General features: G+C 49.2%; 5 protein-coding genes across 5 annotated transcripts; 4 read left to right on the top strand and 1 right to left on the bottom strand.

Annotated features, from left to right (window-relative positions):
- Positions 1 to 1280: 1280 nt before the first annotated feature.
- FPRO_06410 (uncharacterized protein) lies at positions 1281 to 4164 on the top strand (the record flags this gene model as incomplete). Its single annotated transcript, XM_031228679.1, has 3 exons — positions 1281 to 1369; positions 1554 to 4098; positions 4153 to 4164. The coding sequence occupies 3 exons, from the start codon at positions 1281 to 1283 to the stop codon at positions 4162 to 4164; spliced, it is 2646 nt and encodes an 881-aa protein (XP_031078992.1).
- Positions 4165 to 4792: 628 nt separating this feature from the next.
- Positions 4793 to 6187, top strand: FPRO_06411 (uncharacterized protein; the record flags this gene model as incomplete). The annotated part of the gene is made up of 1 exon (XM_031228678.1): positions 4793 to 6187. One exon carries the CDS (start codon positions 4793 to 4795, stop codon positions 6185 to 6187), a length of 1395 nt encoding a protein of 464 aa, XP_031078991.1.
- Positions 6188 to 6471: 284 nt separating this feature from the next.
- On the bottom strand, positions 6472 to 7573 carry FPRO_06412 (putative Alcohol dehydrogenase; the record flags this gene model as incomplete). The annotated part of the gene is made up of 2 exons (XM_031228677.1): positions 6472 to 7010; positions 7129 to 7573. The coding sequence occupies 2 exons, from the start codon at positions 7571 to 7573 to the stop codon at positions 6472 to 6474; spliced, it is 984 nt and encodes a 327-aa protein (XP_031078990.1).
- Positions 7574 to 8709: 1136 nt separating this feature from the next.
- FPRO_06413 (putative L-alanine-DL-glutamate epimerase and related enzymes of enolase superfamily) lies at positions 8710 to 9825 on the top strand (the record flags this gene model as incomplete). Its single annotated transcript, XM_031228676.1, has 1 exon — positions 8710 to 9825. The coding sequence occupies one exon, from the start codon at positions 8710 to 8712 to the stop codon at positions 9823 to 9825; it is 1116 nt and encodes a 371-aa protein (XP_031078989.1).
- A 910-nt stretch (positions 9826 to 10735) lies between these two features.
- Positions 10736 to 21006, top strand: FPRO_06414 (uncharacterized protein; the record flags this gene model as incomplete). The annotated part of the gene is made up of 8 exons (XM_031228675.1): positions 10736 to 11124; positions 11184 to 13006; positions 13200 to 14152; positions 14216 to 14492; positions 14549 to 17458; positions 17518 to 19380; positions 19439 to 20202; positions 20257 to 21006. The coding sequence occupies 8 exons, from the start codon at positions 10736 to 10738 to the stop codon at positions 21004 to 21006; spliced, it is 9729 nt and encodes a 3242-aa protein (XP_031078988.1).
- Positions 21007 to 21289: the final 283 nt, after the last annotated feature.

Below are 21289 nucleotides of genomic sequence, written 5' to 3'. Positions count from 1 at the left end.
CTATCAGCAATATGCACAGCTTGGCAAGAAAGCTAACAACTCAGCCGCTGCTAGCAACTCACCATGTAAGCAATCATCATGCTCCCGTCATCCTCTTCTTTCTTTCTCTCCCGCTCCACGGTACTTCCCTCGTAAGAGCTGATATGCAGGGAGCGGCGCCGAATTGTTATGGCGAAAATACCCCATTTGCCTAGGTATTTGATGTGCTTGCTTGCTTGATGACTGATGATGGTCAACTTTGGAAACTTGACCTTGGACCCTTGTTTACACCCCCGAGAACTCAAAAAAATGCAAGAGAGTTCACAATGCCTGAAATGCGACTTGGACACCGGCTGAAATACCACTTTGAGATACCCGCCCACTGGCTGTACGACATATCACCTACGCAAGCCAACGTTCCGTTCCTGAGAGCTCCAGCGCTGATCACTCGAGACTGGAGTGCTATTTACGGCTGCCGCCCAGTGCACTGCCTGGCACGCATGGCCGCCAAGCCACTATGGGTCTCAAACAAGCAGCGTTCCGGGGTGCCTGTACATTGGATACCTTCCATACCTAGCGAGAGTCTGTCTCCCTCCGAGAAACATGTCCTGTGTCGATGAACATTGCAAATCTCAACGCAATATTCAGGCACCGCCATCTAAATTACGCAAGATCAAACTTGGAATCTCTCCTTCCAATCTCAAATTACACGGCAGTTGTATCCTTCGCTCATCCACAAGAACCGAAATCCATCTTCAGCGTCAGTTGGCCCCACGAACGATTTGGCGCTGGATACTCCCTGTAACAGGACCCTTGCGCTTGATCACCAGCCCCTGAAGAGGATTGGGCCGGGCCTCCTACAGCATCCCCGCTGCATTATCGTTACTTTTGGATCTCCTCCATCGTTGGGCTTCGCTTCAGGGTATCGCATTCCACTTGGTTCTCGAACTTGGATTATTTGAACCAACTCCCTGCCGCAAATTAGCTCTGGAAACCTTGAATTGCAGCTGGAACTGCTACCACCAGTAATCAGTCGATCAAGCAAGCAAGTACTCAACCCAGCGAACTGACCAAGCCAGTGCCTAACGCACGCGCATTATAAACAGCCTGCTGTTTGCTGGCTCGAGGCAAAGAGGGGTTACGCCGCTGCTTCTGCAGTCATCGGTGACCGCGCCCCGTCAGCTCTTACATTCGTTCGCTGTGAACGAGAACAAGGGCCCCCTTCTTTATTCGTCTTATCCCCCCCGACCCTCTTGCTGACATCTTACGTCCTTTTCGCGATAGACGGCCAGCGAACCGAGATGGCTCCCCCACAGTTAGGCGCGACATTTGTCCCCGGCGGCTTCGATGATTATTATATGCCAGAAGTTGTTGCTCCCTCCCCTCAAAGGTATGTCTCTTGGCTCTTCCCCCTTAATCCCATTTCCGGCACGGTCTCCAATTTCTATTTCCCAAATCCCCATGTTCCTTTCCCTTGTCTGATCATATATAAATAAAGCTTGCCAGCACCGGATGCGCTTGTAACGGTGAAAAGGTGGGGCATGCTGACGATTCTTTGTTGTTGTTGTATCTAGGGTAACCCCTCAGGTCCCTCAAAATATGCAAGAGGACCTCCAGCGCATGGAGCTCGAGGCTACTTCTGTTGAACCACGATCACAAACCGATTCAGGCCCAGGTCCTCGCCACTCTCGTGAACCGTCGCTCTCTACTTACACTAACCCTTGGGGAGCCGACCCGCCCAGGCCCCAGCTGGCAACACAGGTCTCAAGCGACGACATCCGAGCATACCAGTCCACCGATAAGATCTCCGAGAGTCTCAGCACCATGAGCTTCGACGCCCCCTCATTTTCGCCTTTTCCCAAGGTAAAGGGCGATAACATCCCCCCAACCGATGAGGAAAAGGAAGAGATTCTGTGGAACGCGCGCAAGCATGTTCTTCACTCACAGAACGTTTCAATGCAAATTACATGGGCGCGCGACGTCCTTACTTGGGCCGACATTTCCCAAGAGTCCATGATACGCGAATATGGCGAAAAGGCCCGACCTGCAACGCCCCGCATAGAACACGAACTCCGAGTCGATGCAATCAACATTATTACCTACTTGTCGCAGCAAGAGCATCCTGAAGCACTCTACATGCGTTCAAAATGGCTCGAGTTTGGCAAGTTTGGTAACCGTGTTGACAAGCGCGAGGCTTATATCGGCTACAAGCGCGCCGCAGAACTTGGTCATGGACGATCCGAGTATCGCATGGGCATGTTGTACGAGCAGTCGAACGACATGTCCAAGGCGAAGGAGCATTACTACCGCGGTCTTTCCCTCAAAGACTCAGCCTCGTTGTACCGAATGGGCATGATGAGCCTTTTAGGCCAGCATGGAGAGACGAAAGATTACTCGACTGGCCTGGAGCGGATACAGGCCGCGGCCGACAGCTCCGACGAAGACGCCCCTCAGGGTGCTTATGTTTACGGTATGCTCATAGGACGCGACTTACCGGACATAACAATCCCCGAGGGCTTGTTGCCCAACAATCCATTAACGACAAAGATGTATATCGAGAAGTCGGCTTATCTTGGGTTTGCTAAGGCCCAACTCAAGATGGGACAAGCATACGAACTCTGCCAGTTCGGATGTGACTTCAACCCGTCTTTTTCTCTTCATTACTACGGCCTAGCAGCTAAGCAAGGTCTTCCCGAGGCGGCCCTCGGCGTGAGCCGATGGTTCCTCTTTGGCTACGAGGGCGTTTTCAAGAAGAACGAGTCGCTCGCGTACAAGTATGCTCAAGAGGCTGCTGCCGCTAAGCTGCCGACTGGAGAATTTGCCTTGGGCTACTACAACGAAATAGGAATCCATGTTGAGAAGAGCTTGTCAGAAGCTAGAAAGTGGTATCAGCTGGCGGCCGATCACGGCAATCAAGACGCCCTTGGCCGGCTCGATTCCCTGGACGAAAATAACACTCTATCCAAATCTGACCACGAAACTACTACACTGACCCGCATCAAGTCGCAACACGGATCCCAGCGAGGCAAGCGTCCCGACCGCTTCAAGCAGCCACAGCAAATGCCTACTCTCAGTGAAGGAAGTGCCCCTGCTTCACCTTCACTAGACGGACCAGGCTACCCCAAGCCACAGGATCCGCAGTCCAATCCTTCTCTCGGAATACGGCCCACCATCGTCTCGGAGCACGTCAACTTCCCAGACCCGTCGCGGGCTTCTTTTGTACTCCCTGCGGCAACGGACAGACCTCCTGCCTTCAATGTTAGATTGGATGCCAACCAAGGCCCGGCGCGACCCCAATCGGCAGCTCCCTATCCCGAAGACGACCGGCCACCACCCCTAACAGTTCGTTCCAAGTCCACCGCCCCTTACCCCGAGGACGATACCCAAGGTCCTACTTCTCCCCGTTTCAATCAAGGCGGCCGCATGGGACCCCCTTCAGGACCACCCTCAGATCGCCCATCAAGTGCTTTTGGCATCAAGCCACAATCAGGTGGTCCTCGCCCTATGCCGCAATCTCAGTCGATGGGCAATCTTCACCCTGGAGGCCCAGGAGGTCCCGGCCGACCTGATCCCCGCAACAGAGCTGCATCCACTGGATGGGAAGGCCAACAAGGACCCGGAGGACGTCCTTCTCCCTATCCAGAAGACAACGGAGCACCGTACGGTGGAATACAAAAGACACCCACTGGTGGCCAATACTCGCCGGGCTTGCAAAACCCTCAGTCCCAAAACTATGAACGCTTCTCGCGCGTACCTGGAGCCAGTGGGCGCCCCGAGCGTGGAAGCTCTCTACCCCAGAATCAGCAGCAACAATTACCACCTCAGGTGAATCGACCCCCACGAACGTCAAGTGCTCAGCCGCCAATGGTGTCTGGTGGTGCTGGCCCAGGCGGCAGGCCGTCTCCGGGACCTTATGGCGGACCTCAAGGGGGGCCTCAAGGGGGCCCATCTGGTCCTCCAAGAACTGGAAGTGCACCTCCATCGCAATTCCAGCGGCCCGACAACAGGCCGAGCCCTGCTCCCAGCGCTGCAACGATGCCACCAAAGGGAGCAGGCAAACAGGGACCTGCAACTTTTGAAGATATGGGTATCCCACAAGGAAAACAGGACAGTGACTGTGTAAGTCTGCTATTAGATTTGTGTTTATTGATGGGGTACTAACACCATTGACAGATCCTCATGTAAAGTTGGAAAGTGGATAAGAAGGACTAAACCAAGTGGGACATGGACGAATCGGTTGTTTCAGAGACTACATTCAAACACATAAAGCCGGTTGAAAGGGCATCTTTTTGGAGTCGAGCTCGTGGACGGAATGCATTTGTACTAGGCTCGGAAGTAAATATCCGTGAGGCAGGATAGGGCTGGCAGGGTTGACTGCGTAAAAACGCTAAATATTTGGGTATCGAGTATTGTAGGTATGATCTCTCAATGTATTGAGTTCAAGATGCGAACCGGGATAGCGTGCGTAGATGGCGATGTTCAGAGTTGTATTGTTTTCCCATTCTTGTTGCAATCTGGGGCTGTCGGGTGTCTGTGTGACAAAAGCTTTGTCCAAGTTGGACTTTAAAGATGCTGTTCGACTATGCCCAAGTGGTGAACTGGTGGATGGCCCGACGAACAATCATCTCAAGGACACAAGAGGAACACTGATGAACTTGTTTAGCATAAGTATATAACTTTGCGAACTGTCCAGTCACTTCTCACATCACCAACTTCCCTCAGTGTTCCGTCGACGCCTTGAGCTAATTACACATAAGCTATCCGTAATACATCCTTCATCATACATCCTTCGTCTCTTCCGCCGCAAGCGAATATGGCACGTGCTGATCGAGGGTTCCAGCTGCAGTCCCTGGGCGCTGCTGGACAGGCATACAATCCTTTTTCAGGAAACATAGAGGGACAATCTGACCGTACAAATCAATCAGTATCCGAGTTCGGGCAGAGTCTGTTTGAGGAGGTGATAAGCCTAGCCTCTTCAGATGGCTCCCTGGCTCCAGCACCACCCCCTGACGGTGGATGGAGAGCGTGGTGTGTTGTTCTATCGACACACTTGGTATATGTGAACACCTGGGGCTGGGTTAACTCGTTTGGCATTTTCCAGGCCTATTATGCTGAGCATCTGGGTCTACCAGCGAGCACGATCTCGTGGATCGGTTCCATTAGTGTTTTCCTACTGTTCTTCGTCGGTACCTTGACAGGACGTCTTGTCGACGCTGGATATTTCCGCTGGGTGTTTGCCTGTGGTATTGTCTTCCAGGTCACAGGTATCATGGTTACTTCTTTTTGTACTGACTATTGGCACTACTTTGGCGTCCAAGGTGTTCTCGCTGGTATGGGCCATAGCTGTCTGTTCTGCCCGGTGCTGGCAGTACTATCGACCTTCTTTGCTAGAAAACGGGCTTTGGCCATGGGAGTCGCAGCATGTGGAAGTGCAACGGGAGGTGTCTTATTTCCCCTCCTGGTACGGGCTCTTCTTCGAAAGGTAGGTTTTGGCTGGACTCTGCGCATTGTGGGTTTCGTGCAGCTTTTTCTTCTACTTATCGCCCTGGTTCTTGTCAAGCCTCGGCTTCGACCGCGTCGATCTGCGCCCCTGGTAGATATTTCTGCCTTTAAAGATATTGAGTACGTGTTGTACGTTACTGCCTCGTTCTTTACTTGCCTGGGGGTATATCTAGCTTACTATTTCATGGCAGCTTTCTCTCGGACAGTTATCGATCCGCCCTTCACCTTCAATCAGTCTCTGGATCTTTTGATGATTCTGAACGGTGTTGGAGTTTTTGGTCGACTGCTCGCAAATTGGACAGCTGATCATGTCGGTGCCATCAATGTCTTCGCACCGCACTCGTTCTTTGCTGGAGTGATACTCTTTTGCTGGGTGGGGGTCACCAACAAGCCTAGTCTGTACGTATGGTCCGTCTTTTATGGTATTCTCGCCGCTGCTATTCAGAGTCTCTTCCCCACTGGTATCTCTCTGCTGACTGAGGACTTGAACAAGATTGGTGTTAGGATGGGAATGGCCTTCACGATTGCGAGTTTTGCTTCTCTTGCGGGACCACCTGCTGCAGGTGCAATTATCGATGCAGAACATGGCTTTAAGGGTGCGCAGGCGTTTGCTGGTACATCGATGTTGTTGGGTGCATTGTTTCTCATTGCAGCCAAGAAGAAGAGGATGGCTAGACTTGGAACCGGTTGGTTTGACAAGTGCTGAGTTGGTCTTAGTTTGGAACGGCAAGTAAGTGTGAAAGATGGAAAGGGATAAGTTGGCGGTTTGTACCTGTCCTTTTCATCAGCTAACAGGTTGTCTAAATATCTCAATAAAATTCGATTTAGAGCACCAATCATGTCCATTGTAGTGATTTGCCATATATAGCTGATTATTGAAACTCGAATAATGCCCCCATCCCCCCTCCTTTGCTGTGGCTAACTAGTAGGTTTTGTCGACTCCCCGATAGTACTTAGATTTGTCTTCAATGAACTACAGTCAATCATTGTCTAGTCGTCCAGTTTGACGATTACCTTTCCAACCTGCTTGCCTTGCCAAACATACGCGATTGCCTCATCTGCCTTATCGAAAGACCAAGTTGAGTCAAGGATATCCTCGAAAGTCATCTGTGTTGCAGAGATGGCAGCCATAAGTTCATCCTGATCATCCTTAGATCCCGCGTTGATACCACGAACGTTCAGTCGCCGATCGATGATAGTGGAAACAAACTCCTTTAAATGCTCAGATTTAGGGCCGCCCAGATAACCAACTTGGCTGACAATGCCTCCACGTCGAGTGCACTCCATGGACTGAACGAGAGAACTGCTGCCACCGTTCTCAACGATGAGATCAACACCGACACCATTTGTCAGACGGAGAACTTCCTTGTGCCATTCTGGGTGGGTCTTGTAGTTGACGGTTTGGATTTCTGGCTTTCCGAATTGCTTCTTGATCTGTTCCAACTTTTCATCACTTGAGGAAGTAAGGATGACCCGAAGACCAGAAGCGCGAGCCAGCTTGAGAGCAAAAGTGGAAACGCCGCCAGTGCCTGAGATTTGTTACTCATTGCCTTATCATTAAATTTCTGTGAAGGAACTTGCCTTGGATCAAAACTGTTTGCCCGATAGTAGCGCCCTTGAGAGCAGACCAAGCGGTCGTTCCAGCACAAGGGATGATCGAAGCCTGAATCCAATCAAGATGCTCAGGTAATTTCGTCACCAACTTCTCATCAAAGACAATGTAAGTGGCCAAGATGCCATCCTCATTGGCCGCGAGCCAAGATCTTCCCGTCGAGCGAGCATTCACAAATTCTGAGTCCGTGATCGGAGCAACACGATCGCCAACTTTGACGAGTGAGACTCTATTCCCGACTGAAACGATCTCACCGGCAGCATCATTACCAGGAATACCATTGGGAGTAACGGGCCAGGGATTGCCGCCATTGGCTATGTTGGCATCGCGATAGTTGAGAGCAACTGCGTGCACTTTTATGAGAACGAATGTTGGATGAAGAGGGAGAGGAAGGTCTTCTGTGACGAGTTTCACTTTGGGGGTGCCCTTTGTATGATCGTCTGTTCGGCGCCAGGCTTGACGTTGAGTTGGTTGAGACATTTCTGGCTATGAAGAGAGTAGTTACGAGTGAGATAGCGTACCAGGGGTGGTATCTATTGATGTCGTATCTTGATCTCGGAGCGGGAGACTATTGTACTTATACTGCGGCTATCGTGATGAGATGTCTTGTTACTGACAGATCCATGTGGGGTAACCTCATTTATAATCAATCTTGGTATTGGATGGTATCATGAGTAGGTCAGTACATGAATACCTCCCCGTAGTTGAATCCTGTTCCTCAAATATTTTCTTGTTTTGGTTACCAAAGCTTTGAGGAGTGTTTGGTCTTGGCTAATGTCGGGTTCCTCAGCCGTAGTCTAGGGTGTCCACACCTCAAGAAAGATTGCAACTATCACGAGGTTGGTCAAGTATTTCAAAAGGTTATCTTATCCTGAAGCGAGTAAGTCGTTGGTTATAAATTGCGCTAAATCTGATATTTTCCAAAGATTCTGCGTGGAAAGAGACTATGTGGATGGCTTGGTTACAAACCGTATACCCAGTCCTCAGGGCTCGGTTGCCACTCCCGAACATTATCGGTGTCTGAAGGAGTCGATCCAAATGAAAGGGAAAAGAGAAAAGGAAGAAAATAAAAAAAAGAGAATGTGAACAAATATGTCAGATCTCTTTGAAAGCTTGAACTTGCAACAGACAGTGAAAGTGATAAACTTTATCTAGCTAAATTCTACATTTACTGTTGAACAGTACCTCAACCCCTGAGGCAGCTGACTTACACCATCGTCCAACCTTGCATTATCTCGGGACAGGAATCCGCGGATACCACAGTTTAGGAACCAAAGAATATACCAGTAAGCCTCACATTTCTCTATTTAGTATTCAAGCGATATCTTCTTTAGAACTCCGTAAACTCACGGGCCGAAAAAGGAAAGGTTGAAGAATATTCCTATTGAAATGAGCGGAAGCTATTGAGGGAACGGCATTCTCTGGATTCGTGGCGTCGAAGCTTCATGCTTGGGGTACAGGGGAGCTTGAAGTAGGCTCGTTTTGTCAGAGTTGCATCGGTAAGGCCAGAGTGTATAAGCAGTGTGACACTATGTCCTATCTTCTTCATTCAATTGTTTTTCATATGTCCTCTTCCAATAGTTCTACACAGTTCTCTCCACTCATTCCCCAACAAGATGTCTGAGCTCAGAATAGCAAAGATAGACTTCTTCAGAGTCGACCTCCCTTACTCGGGGGGCGTTTACTATTTGTCAGGCGGGCGAGAGTATAGGAGTTTTGATGCAACAATGGTCCGAATTACCACAAATACTGGTATCGAAGGATGGGGCGAGAGCACTCCTTTCGGGTCAACTTACATCGCCGCTCATGCCCTAGGCGTGAGAGCAGGTATTGCGGAGATTTCTCCCTGGCTGATCGGATTGGATCCAAGGCGAGTTGACCGCATCAACGAAGTCATGGACTCTGCTCTGATCGGCCACGAGCACGCCAAAACACCTATCGACATTGCCTGTTGGGACATTTTCGGAAAGTCAGTGGGAATGCCTGTTTGCGAATTGCTCGGTGGCCGCACTGATGTTGGTCTGCCTATCATCTCGTCAATCTATATGGACAACCCCGAGAATATGCGAAAGCGTGTTGCAAAGCATAGAGCACGGGGATACATAGGACAATCCGTCAAGATCGGTGGAGAACCTGGTGAAGATGCTCGCCGAATAACTGCCTCGCTCGCTGATATGCAGCCTGGGGAGTTCTTCCTGGTAGATGCCAACGGTGGCATGACCGTTGAAAACGCCCCTCGCATGTTAAGGCTCCTCCCGCCTGGCTTGGACTTTGTTCTCGAAGCCCCCTGTGCCACATGGCGCGAAATCGTCTCCCTTCGTCGAAGAAGCAACGTACCTATTCACTTCGACGAGCTCGCTACCACAGACGCATCGATAATCCAGATGATAGCAGATGACGCGGCTGAAGGCTTTGGGGTCAAAATTTCGAAGAACGGCGGTTTGACCAAAAGTCGACGACATAGGGATATTGCTCTTGCAGCAGGCTACACCATGAGTTGTCAGGAGACCACCGGGTCGGACATTGCTTTTGCGGCAATCGTTCATCTTGGGCAAACTATTCCGGAGAAGAATTTCAGGTGTATATTGGAGTGTAGAGATATGGTTACTGTGAAGACGGCGGATGGGAACTTTGAGGTTAGGAATGGGAGGGTTCATGCACCAAAGGATCCGGGATTGGGGGTTACGCCTCGTTTGGATGTCTTGGGTGATCCTGTTGCTAGTTACTCCTGACTTGAAATGAGATGATAGAACAATGTGCACTTTTCCAATATCCCAGTTCCCTTGCACGTAACTAGTAGGTACGTATGTATGAACTTCTACAGCCTCCAGATTATATTTCACCTCTTACGGCCTAATCAACTTGACGCGTATGCTGTGGTTGGCCGTCTGCATGAGGCCGTCTTTTGAGGGCCGCCCAACTCACAAACGGCCACCAGCAGTTGGCCCACTGCCTGCAATTTTGCTGCAAGGCAGCCAGCCACAGAGCGAACCATTTTCAAGTCAAAGACGTGTACTTGTATAGGTAGATACCTAAAACGTAGCTTCAATTTGATATCGTTCATCTTTTGTTTGTTGATCCAGTCACCCTGCCTGGATGCTCACTTTGACTTCAAATACAGAAACGCCTTCGATATCAGTCGATCTGGTTCACAAAGCATCAGGAGTCTGTCTCCACTGCCTGAATATCTAGGTACCTGCGGTAGGTTTTAATAGCTTACTACATTTTGATGTTGTTTGAGACAGTGGGCCAGAAATGGGAGGTTATCTTATATCACATGCACTGACAGTTGCTGCCAGTGCCAGTATCATCAAGCAACAGCAGCCTCACAAGGTGAATGAATCATTCACCCACCCACCCTTCGCATTCCATGTTGACTTTTCTTCTCCAAGACGAAACCTTCGCTCATTTCATTTCATTTCATTTCATTTCATTTCATTTCATTTCTCTCTTCTCTTATCTTCACTTCACCCTCACCCTTCATCTTCCTCAACCTTGTATCGCGACTCCAACCTCAACTGCCACGTACTGAGTTCTATCACACGCGCAAGATAACTTTCATGACTAACCTAAGTGACTTAGAATTGACACTGAATCACCTGGCCTAGTGGTAGAAGCGCGGTGCCTTAGGTGCTAGAAGCGATGCCTCCCCCCGCGGCTTCCATTCCCCCTCGGATTGGCAAGAGCGACAAGGAAAGGTCCTTTTCCCTCAACGACGCTCTTTACAACCATCTCGTGCTCCCTCCCCAACTCCCGCAAAGACAGGACGCCAATCTAGATGAACTTGAGAAAGCCCTCCTTAACCGATTCCTGGTTTCTGTGAAGCACATGCGAGATCTTCCCGGCAACGACCAGAGTTACGTTTGGAGCTTGATCGAACGAGGCCTTCGTGCTACCCAAAGCATTCATGCCGGAGGTCACGTCGACCGAACTGCACTCATTCGAGAGCTCAACGATTTTGGAGAGTCGGACTTTCTGGTCGTCTATGTACGGAGCCAGAACTGTGCTCTCTACGTCCGCCGTTCGCAAGAGTGAGTTCTGTCTTCATACCTCACCTTCAAACCACCGTATGTCAACTAACTTGATACAGTGCTGTCTTTGGCGCCTCTGTCATATTCGAGGCCTTTGAGACTTCGGCACGCAATGAGGATGTACTAGCAACTGAAAATGCGCTTCAGTGGGACTTTCCTGGATGTGCAGTCGCAGTCCCCCTCGCTACATTCCGTGAGAATGGTTTCGTCTCCAACCTAGCCAATTTCCTCGACAACGCTTCGCGAGAATCACTCACTGATTTCTCCGCACAGGCACTCAAGGCGGGAACATCTATGCCTGAGTTTCGAAACACATCAGAACCTGCTCTCATTTCCTCTATGCTCATGGCTATTCTGCAACAAAACGGCCGCCGCCTCGCCCCAACTCTTCTACAAAAGATGGTTCGGGACGATGTACTGTGGAACAACGCAGAAAGACCATGGAAACGACTTCCTTATTGGCTCGTGCTGCGAGTTGTCATCTCTCGATACCTTGCTCAACGTTTGGGTGAAATTGGGCGAGTTGAGTACAAGTTTTTGTTAGCTCACCTCTTCAGTGAATTCCTCACACATGTGCAGCAATCGGGAGAAATGCGACTTGACCGTCTCGACTTCCTCAAGAAAAAGATTTGCCGGCGGCTAGTCAAGCTGGAAGTTGAGAAGGATCGGTTTCTAGATCTGGCCCAGAGAATTGAGTATCTATTCACCCAACTCGGTCCCGGATTACAGAATTCAATTTCCAAGGCAAATGCTTTCATCGAAGCGTCGTGGAAGCACCAGAAGTTAGCCATGACGAAAACGATCCCTCCGCTACCGAAGCAAGCTTCTTTCGAGGATATGAAGTTAAACCTGAAGATGAGTGGGTTTGCCCTCAACAATATCTGGAGAGGCTATTCAAAGCCTTTCAAGTTCAATACTGGGCGGCAAGGTACCACGAATGTTGCACAGGCTGCGAAGCAGCATCTTAGCTCCTTTGCTCTTGAGCACTTCAAGTTAACTGACAAAGAACTCACCATCATCAGCTTTTGCCATGAGCAAAGCCTCCTTCTACACACAAAAGTCATAGGCGCAGCTGCTTTGATAAATGAGTATCTGCAACAAGCTTTTAGGGCCTACAATGGAATCCCCGAACTCAAGAGCACACTGATCTTGAACATCATGGATCTATGGGTTACCATGGATAAGGCAGCCTGTGCGATGTACCCACTCCTCACCGAATTTCACCCTGTCTTTCGACCTGAGATGCTTGATATTTTGCTACTTTCTACTTTCGATGATATGAAGCGACTGCAAGAGATCCAGGTTTATCTACAGGATCGCATTGCTGCTTGCCAAGGTTCAACAATCAGCATTTTTGACGATCCCGTCCGAGGATCATTTGGTCATCGCTTCTATGATGACTCTGACATTTCTGATGAGATGAAGGACTTGCATGAGTCAGTAGAGGCATGGGCGACCCATTTGCGAGACAGCAAAGAAAAGGAATGGAAGAAAAAAAGCGAGGAGTACTCAAAGACATCCAAAGTTATCGATGAGAGCACATGCGTCTACATGGTGGACGAGGACAATCCTCACTTGCCCCCTTATCATGATCGCGATTGTCGTCGCTGCTACTTGAAGCGGCAGTTGAAGAAAATTAGTATCCAGGCCTACGAGCATCCACTCCCTTCTGATCCTCATGTCGCGAAAGCTGTCATTTTTGAGCTGCTTTGCCCGCAGACTTTGGCAAAATATCGAGATGCTACATGGACTATTATGTCAATAGCCCTGCCAGCAGAGGAAGGCGTTGACCCGAAGTGCTGGGCGCGAGACTACCAACAGCTACAGAAGTATGCCAATGAATCATTAATGAGCTGCTCTCTGGCATCAGTCACTAAACCTTGTAAGTATCCAGACTACCGTTACCCCTTCAAGGCCACCCTTAGGATGATGCCTGTTCAAGTCCGAGAAGAACCATACGGTTTGTCCTAAACTTGAACCATGAACACAAGTTTGGATATAAACTGCTCTCTTCGGCATCGCTTATACCAGTCCAGAATTAAATTATAAGGAAAGCCCAGCTAACATTAGAACAGTTGTCTCTACCCACTACAACTCGTTAGCATTCCCTGTCGAATGGGATAACGGCAGATACGGTGTTTGTCGACCAAACGGCTTGAAGTTGGCATATTGTGATAAAAACTCGAAACAGTGGCCCAGTCGTCGGGGTCATCTGAGCTTCTTACATCATGTGAAGCTTGAGATACCCGACTCTTCCCCGTTCTCGCAGCAAGACTCTGCCTTCTTCAAGAGCATTTACGGGCCATCCTCTTACGAAATCATGGCCACAGCATCGAGATGCCCACAAGGTATCAATGTTCATGAATATCTTGCTTTTCAGACGGTTGCATCTGGAAAGTCCAGGCGCTGGCTATCTATTCTTGCCGAATTGGCATCGGCCAACCTGAACTTCTCCAATGAGGCCACGATGTTACTTGTCACTCATCTGGCTCTTCAGTGTGGGCCCCTAGATGATTCCAGGGGTGAGTTTCGCCTCATCCATGAGGTTTTCCGAGACCGTTCATTCTGTGAGACCTTCATGGAGCAAATATCACATCGCTTGGACAGCCTGGCGGCTAATTGGAGAGAAATCTACCTCATGGAAACCATCGTCACCTTCACCCTCCGTCTCCTCGACTTTTCCTGGGCCGCACGTATGCCCGATATATCTGACCAGACAATTTCCCTTTTGCTACGCGCCAGGAACACATGTTTGCGTTGGTTCAAGCTCCTTCGTGCTGAATCCTACAAGGTTGTCGAAACTGAGACAGCACGACGGTTCCAACAGTATGGTCTTTGGGCTGCTCTATTGTGCAAACGCACATATGTACCTCTGGCCTCTGGCCGTATTGAATTCGATGATACGTCTCTCGAGATATTCATCCAGAGCAGTATCACGGTAAATGATAGTCTTGTGGTTAAGCTAGAGGCGCTTCCCCAGCTCCTCCAGCATGCAATCATTCGAGATATCCGACTTTCACATCGACTTGCCCCAATTGTGTCGAAGTGAATTGTTGATGGCTTGGAAGTCTTCCGGCGATCCCTCTGTGAGATGTGGCCCGAGGAAGAAGGATGTCCTCGTGTTTTCTCGCGAGGGGAATTGGCCTCAGAAGCGCCCGGTTGGGTATTTTGCCGATCCAGAACAGGCGACGGCGTGGACTTAATCGAGCAGAATGTTTCGTTCAACTGTGTTAGAGGACTGCTTCTTGTCGATTGGCAACCGATGGGAAAACTTCCAGAAGACCCGAAGTATTCTGTTGTGCTGAACGAACTTTTTGGTAACCAAGCTCTCCTGACATTCCCGTCACGTCGCCCGGAGATGCAGTACAGTAAGTGCACCTTATTGACTTAGCGAAACATGTGCTCTATGCTAATTGAAAAACAGGCCTATGCGTGAAACCTCATGGATATCAAGTCCATGTGGGATATGGTAGTGGAACGCAGGAGTTGATTGTAAGAGCTTTCCGAGGAAACTATGCATTGCAACTGATACCACGTGAGATCTTTCAAGGCGACTACCCCGATCTTCCTGGTCCCCTTTTGCATAATTGCTTTCATTGGATGCACTTAAGAACGGGAGACATTTTTATAACCAACAAGGACAGACCCTGGCCGAATGACCCTCACAAGTGGTACATTTTGAGCCTCAAAGACTACACATGTTCGAGGACGCGCCTTTACCGAGGCCTTCCTACAAAGGATTATATTGTCAACCCGTCAAGTCCACTCTTCAATCGTATTAGCCGAATCCTAGACTCCCTTGAAGATCGCAGCCAGATAAAAGTGTATCAACCTGGAGGAGACCGAAACCTTACCGTGGAGCTTCCAAGACTCAACATCGTGTTCTACACTAACAAGAACCGTCTACTTCAGTCGCCTCAGCTACAATGCCAAATCGACAACGACCAAGATGCTGGGACCTGGTACGGCCTCCGCAGTAAGCTCGTATGTACTAGCCTTACCAATCCGATGCACAGGTCTATCTTGGTGCCTCTCGGGCCCGTCTCTGCTAGGTCAGAAGGGTGTCATGTTACAGTAAGGGTCGAACCCTCGGATAAATTTGGGAGATTCAATATCAACAGCACACTTGGACGGATCGACTGCGCGCCCGAACCCACACTGGTTTTCACTAAAGCTCTTCTCCATGCGTGCACATCTTTTCTTCTGCCTGATCCTTTGACTGGCCGCACTGGAACTGAAGAAGCTATTGAGTGGCTTCAAGCGGGCATATCTCAACCATGGTCCCCCCTTACCCCACCCTCTATGTCGGTACTGCACAAGATAGCTGGGCTAACGCCGAGAAGAGTGTACTATCCACAAGATCTTAAGGTGATGCGTACAGATACCTGGATTGAGTCCCTTCCCATCATTCTTCAGAACTCGGCATATAGGCAAATTGTAGATCGTATCCTTCAGGAGTCTGCAACTTTAGGAATGTTCTCAGCCAAGGAACAGGTTATTGTGAAGATGCCAGAGCTCCCTCTTTCAGGGGATATGCATCTACATGCACGAGCGATGTTTCGACAAGGTGCTGTTACAAGGTGTCCAGGGATTACATCCAGCTGCACACAACCAGCTAACCAGAAGTACATGTCTCGAGATCGCCCCTCAACAGTCAACATCATGCATCGCAATGTGCTTGAGGTCACAAATCTGATCCAGAAATGGCCTCAGAGCTTCAAGACGACAGATTGTATTGCTCAAACTCTCTCACAAGGCAGCACTGTTGGTGGATTTACATCGGCCTTCAGTGGGACATCCATCAATGAGAAGCTGAAGGTTAATATCCTTCAACATTGGGGGTCGTTGGTCCGGTTTTCCCGTGAATCAGCAGATCGATACAAGTTGATGTACCTCCTCGGGCCAATGTCGTTCCATCTCGACGCAAATATGCCACTTCTTCGAACCCTTGTTGCGTCCGCGGTATTCAGTGATCTGAAGGATCTTGAATTGCCCAAATGGGATGAGTTTGATCATTTCCAACCGAACCAGGCACCTCAGCTTGATTACATTCTGCATCTGCTGAAGCCGTACCGAGTTGCTGCGCCGGAGAACGACGCGATGGGCCTGGGGCAGTATTCGAGTGGAAAACTATTACGCAAGTTGCAAATCGAGCAAGCACAACACGAAGCCAAAGTTGAAGATGATTGCAAGTACTTAGCCAACCACCTCCTCAACCAATGGCCTTGTCTGGAACCAAATGTCAGTGGTCTATCTCGGTCTGTGCTGATTGACATCGGCCCTGCGCTGGAAGTTATTCGTCCCGAGTGGAAACGCCTGTTCATGAATAAAGATCTCACTGAGCATCTCAAAGAAGTCCAGACAATTCTTGATAGACGAAACCTAGAAGATCGATACGAACCACCTACGGTTCCCTTATCCGAGGAGACCTACACGGTAAGAATACGAGATGGTACTGAGACCGTCGACCTTCGGCAACTTCTGGCCAAATCGTATCGTATTCTTAAGGTCACGACAAGTATGAATCAAGTCCCTCCTGCAGGCTCGGTGGATCGACCATTTTTGACTGAGAAGGACTTTTTCCCAAGGTTCGGCAATTCAACTTGGCAAAGAAACACCGGTTCTGTGGCCAAGCCCCCTTGGCCTGGTCTTACAAGGCCTCATAATGCCCAAATGGAGAAGAGTACGTCAGAATCAACTGTGAGGTCAGAATGCAGTATGAAATTGAATCTTATAACCCAACGCTTGGGAGCATCTCAGTCGGCTGTTCGGCGCCGTTATGCAGCGGACTTCCAGAAGAGTCTCGCCGCCTTCCAGCACACTCCTTTGGCAAGTGTTAAAGAGTCGATGAAATCTCGAGAACTTGAGATCCAATCCAGTATGGAGAAGGTCGAGGGCGACTTCGGGGCGATCTGTACAGCCTTGGAATCAAGTGGAATGCTCTCACAAAGAAGGATCTTTTGGCTCAAGGCAGGAAACCTGTGGCCGATTGTGACCAAAGCTACACTTCTTTCTTGTCTCGGATCGGCTGCTGATGTCACACAATTCGGAAGTGGAATGAAAAAGGCCATTTTAGAAATGGGAGTTGGCATTACGAAACACCAAAGACTGGTCCGACTTCATGACCTGGCGTCCAAAAACGTCTCGGGAAGATACCACGAAGAGGAGTCCAATGAGGGACACTCGAATTGGAAGCCTGAAGAGCATCCAGATTGGCTCCTGTTAGAAATAGAGTCGAATATGATGATCCGTCCTGTTCAAGTTGATGTAGCTTTAGCCACAATTTCCCCTGGGTCGGGATCCAATTCTGTGCTTCAGATGAACATGGGCCAAGGTAAGTTGTCCCTGGAAGAAAACAATATCGGCCATTTTGAGTACTAATGAGTTTCACAGGGAAAACCTCCTGTATTATCCCTATGGCTGCGGCAGCACTCGCCAACAAGAAACAGCTTGTGCGAGTCATTGTACCAAAAGCTCTTCTCCAACAAACAGCTCAGCTGTTGCAGGCCAGACTCGGGGGTATACTTGGAAGGGGTATTCGGCATGTCCCCTTCTCACGTCGAACTCCGTCTACCGAGAAAAATGTACGAGCCTATCATTCAATCCACAGAGATATGCTCAAGTCTGGTGGTGTCATGATATGTCAACCCGAGCACCAGATGTCATTCATGCTTAGCGGCCGACAGCGACTCCTGGACGAGCAGCCAGCGCAAGCAGGACCGATGATTAAAGTCCAAGAATGGCTCACAAGGGTGTCAAGAGATATCCTGGACGAGTCGGACTATACTCTCGCAGTGAGAACCCAGCTTATCTACCCATCTGGCGCTCAGACTACAGTTGACGGACATCCACATCGTTGGCTTGTAGTTGAAGCCGTACTGAGACTTGTTGATAACCATCTGTATGGTTTGTCAAGGTCCTTTCCTCACTCCATCTGCGTTATGAGACGAAACGAGGGCGGCTTTCCCTTTGTGTTCTTCCTCAGGCAAGACGTTGAGGATGAGCTGGTCCGAAGACTTACAGCAGACATTTGTCACGGTGCTGGTGGGATTCTACCTCTTACTGAACAGGCAATGGCAACTAAAGACAGGGTCGCTGTCAAGAACTTTCTCATGCACGCTCGACCGAGCGCTACAAATATAGAGCGCATCCGGAATCTCTCGCCAGATAAGCCTAGCTTGAAGCAAACAATTTATCTTCTTCGAGGCCTCCTCGTCAATCGCATCTTGATGATGACCCTCAAGAAGCGCTGGAATGTAGAGTACGGTCTCCATCCCCACCGCGATCCTATAGCAGTGCCTTTTCACGCCAAAGGTGTTCCGAGCGATCAATCCGAATGGGGTCATCCTGACGTCGCAATACTACTCACCTGTTTGGCGTTCTACTATGATGGCATAAATCTAGCTCAACTTCGACAATCACTTGAACATATCCTTAAGTCCGACGACCCATCAACCGAATACGATAACTGGAGTCAGAGCTCTGAGAATTTCCCTTCCTCCCTCAAAGCCTGGAACTCGATCAACGTGGATGACGAGATGCAGCTTAGGGAGATTTGGAAGGTTGTGCGGTACAACGAGGTAGTGATCGATTATTTCTTGAACAACTTCGTGTTTCCACGACACGCCAAGCAGTTTGAGGTAAAACTTCAGGCCAATGGCTGGGACATTCCACTCTCACCCCTCGGGAGCACAACAGAGAACGACAAAGAGACAACAGGCAAACCACTGAGTACAGGCTTCAGTGGTACCAACGACAACAGAACAATGCTTCCTTTGAACATTCAACAACAAGATCTGCCGAGTCTTCATCACACAAGCGCTGAGGTTTTGACCTATCTCCTTCATCCTCGAAATCGTCGTTGCATTCTACCTCAGGATGTGAGAACTCTACACATGGGAAGAGCCACCGAGATGGATCTCTTATGGTGCCTTCAGTCGAAGTCCATCCGTATCCTAATCGATGCAGGAGCTCAGATCTTGGAGATGGACAACTACACTCTGGTTCAGCAGTGGCTAAAGATTGACCATTTCGCTTTGGCAGGCTTGTACTTTGATGAAGAAAACAAACCTTGGATTCTGACCAAGGAAGGAAGAAAAACACCTCTCCTCGCGTCACCTTTTGCTGATGACCTTTCAAACTGCCTGGTATACCTTGATGAGGCCCACACCCGTGGCACTGATCTCAGGCTTCCTCCTAAAGCTAAGGGTGCCCTCACTCTTCGTCTAGGCCAGACCAAGGACCACACTGTTCAAGGTAAGCTTGGCATGTTGCTATCAGAGCCTTCCAAGATCGATTTGCTAACAACTCGTAGCTGCTATGCGTCTACGACAGCTGGGAACAACTCAGATTGTTTCTTTCTTTGTCCCTCCTGAGGTCCACCAGAGCATCTCAGACCTGCAAAACAAGACTATTCATGAGCCCATCGACTCAGCCGATGTCATCGAATGGCTTTTAGACAACACATGTGACCAAATTGAGCAGCTACAGCCCTTGTACTATTCACAGGGTATGGATTACTGCCGTCGAATGCAAGCTGCTTTAGATCACCCGGACTTCTTGACCGACAAGCCTCAACGAAAAGCATATGTACTGGCGATTAAGCAAGACGAACAGCAGAGCCTGCAGAATCTTTACGAGCCCAAATTAAAGAACCGCGCCGCCGGCATGCAGACATCTAATAGCGCGGTTCTTAAAGGCTTTATTCAAGATCTCAATGCAAGACGCAAGACCTTTCAAGATACTGGCCGAGCCGTTCATGCCTCTGCTCTACAGGAAGTCGAGCAGGAGAGAGAGGTTGCTTTCGAGGTTGAATCAGTGCGACAAGTCAAGAAGCCTCAGCACTTTGCTGCTTTCTCTTTCCCAGGTCTCCACGCCAGCCTCGAGGCTTTTATCAGAACTGGAAGGCTTCCTGCAGATACGAATTATTTTACTCACGTATTCCATGCCCTGTCAAAGACAGGAACCGGTCGCAAGTACAAAGTGCAATCGAAGGTTACCAAATCACAATTACTCGAGACGGCCGAGTTTAGCAGAACTATCAAGCCCAAGGGAGACCTCTCTACTGATGGCTTCTTGGTATGTGTTTTACTCACTTATCCTCCAACAGTTATAGAACTAACAAAACCTCAGCGTCCCGTTAATTGGATCATTTGGAGCTCTGTCGCCGAGATAGCTGTCATTATCATGCCGGAAGAAGCCGAAGCTTTGATTCCCATCATGCGGAACTCGGGTGTCCCCACGCATCTTCTAGTTTACTCTGCACCAATTACACGAAAAATGCTCCGATTCAACGATCTGACTTTCCATAGCATTCCTCCTCTACCTATTGACTGGAAAGCTCCAAAGTGGCTTCGGGTTGAGCTGGGAATCTACGCCGGGCGCTTGTACTTTGATTGGGACGAATACGATGCTATGTGCTCCTTACTCGGAATCCAGAGTGACGAGCTCGGTAACCAAGCACAGGATGAAGAGCCTACTGAGACTGATACGGATGCTGAGACAGAGACATATAAGCCACAAACTGACCTCGAACAAAAGCTCGCCAAAAGTCCACTGACGTTTCTACAAGAGTGGCTAGCAGTCCGTCGCCGTGGGCAGGACTTCGCTCACAGCCCCATGGGCTTTGTCAGCCAGGGCAAGCGTCTCCAAGAGGACCATGTCTTCTTCAAGGCAGCAGAAATAGACAATGGGATATCTGAAGAGACTGTGCTGGCACCAGTTCGATTGTCCAGTTCAGTTGAAAACGACGGGCAGGATGATGATGGCTACTACGGCGTCGACGACATGGGTGCCAACGAGGCTGGAGATAGTGACTCCAGCGACGACGATAAAATCGAGTACGACGAGTCCGAGTACGCCAGCGCATCATCAAGCGATTGAGAGTAGTTTTGGAAGGTAATTATCTGTTTTGACAATGGCTTAAGTTATGAGGATATAGATGGCTTAGTATGAGGTCTTGGTCATGTCGATGACATTTGTACGGTTTAGGGTGATATAATATATGTGTGGGTTTTGTAATACGTGTGAGTTCATGACAGAAGGAGTGATAATCTTCTCAAAATGCCCCCTTGATGATGAGGATTCATTATGAACATATGAAGATGTTATGGCTCCTAATGATACTTAATCTTTTAGGGAACTTATGTTCCATCATAAAATTATC

This window comes from Fusarium proliferatum (genome assembly GCF_900067095.1).
Source record: "Fusarium proliferatum ET1 genome assembly, contig: FPRO_scaffold003, whole genome shotgun sequence".
NCBI lineage: Eukaryota > Fungi > Ascomycota > Sordariomycetes > Hypocreales > Nectriaceae > Fusarium > Fusarium proliferatum.
Note: the sequence above shows the minus strand (reverse complement) of the source record. Positions and strands in the feature narration are given on the sequence as shown.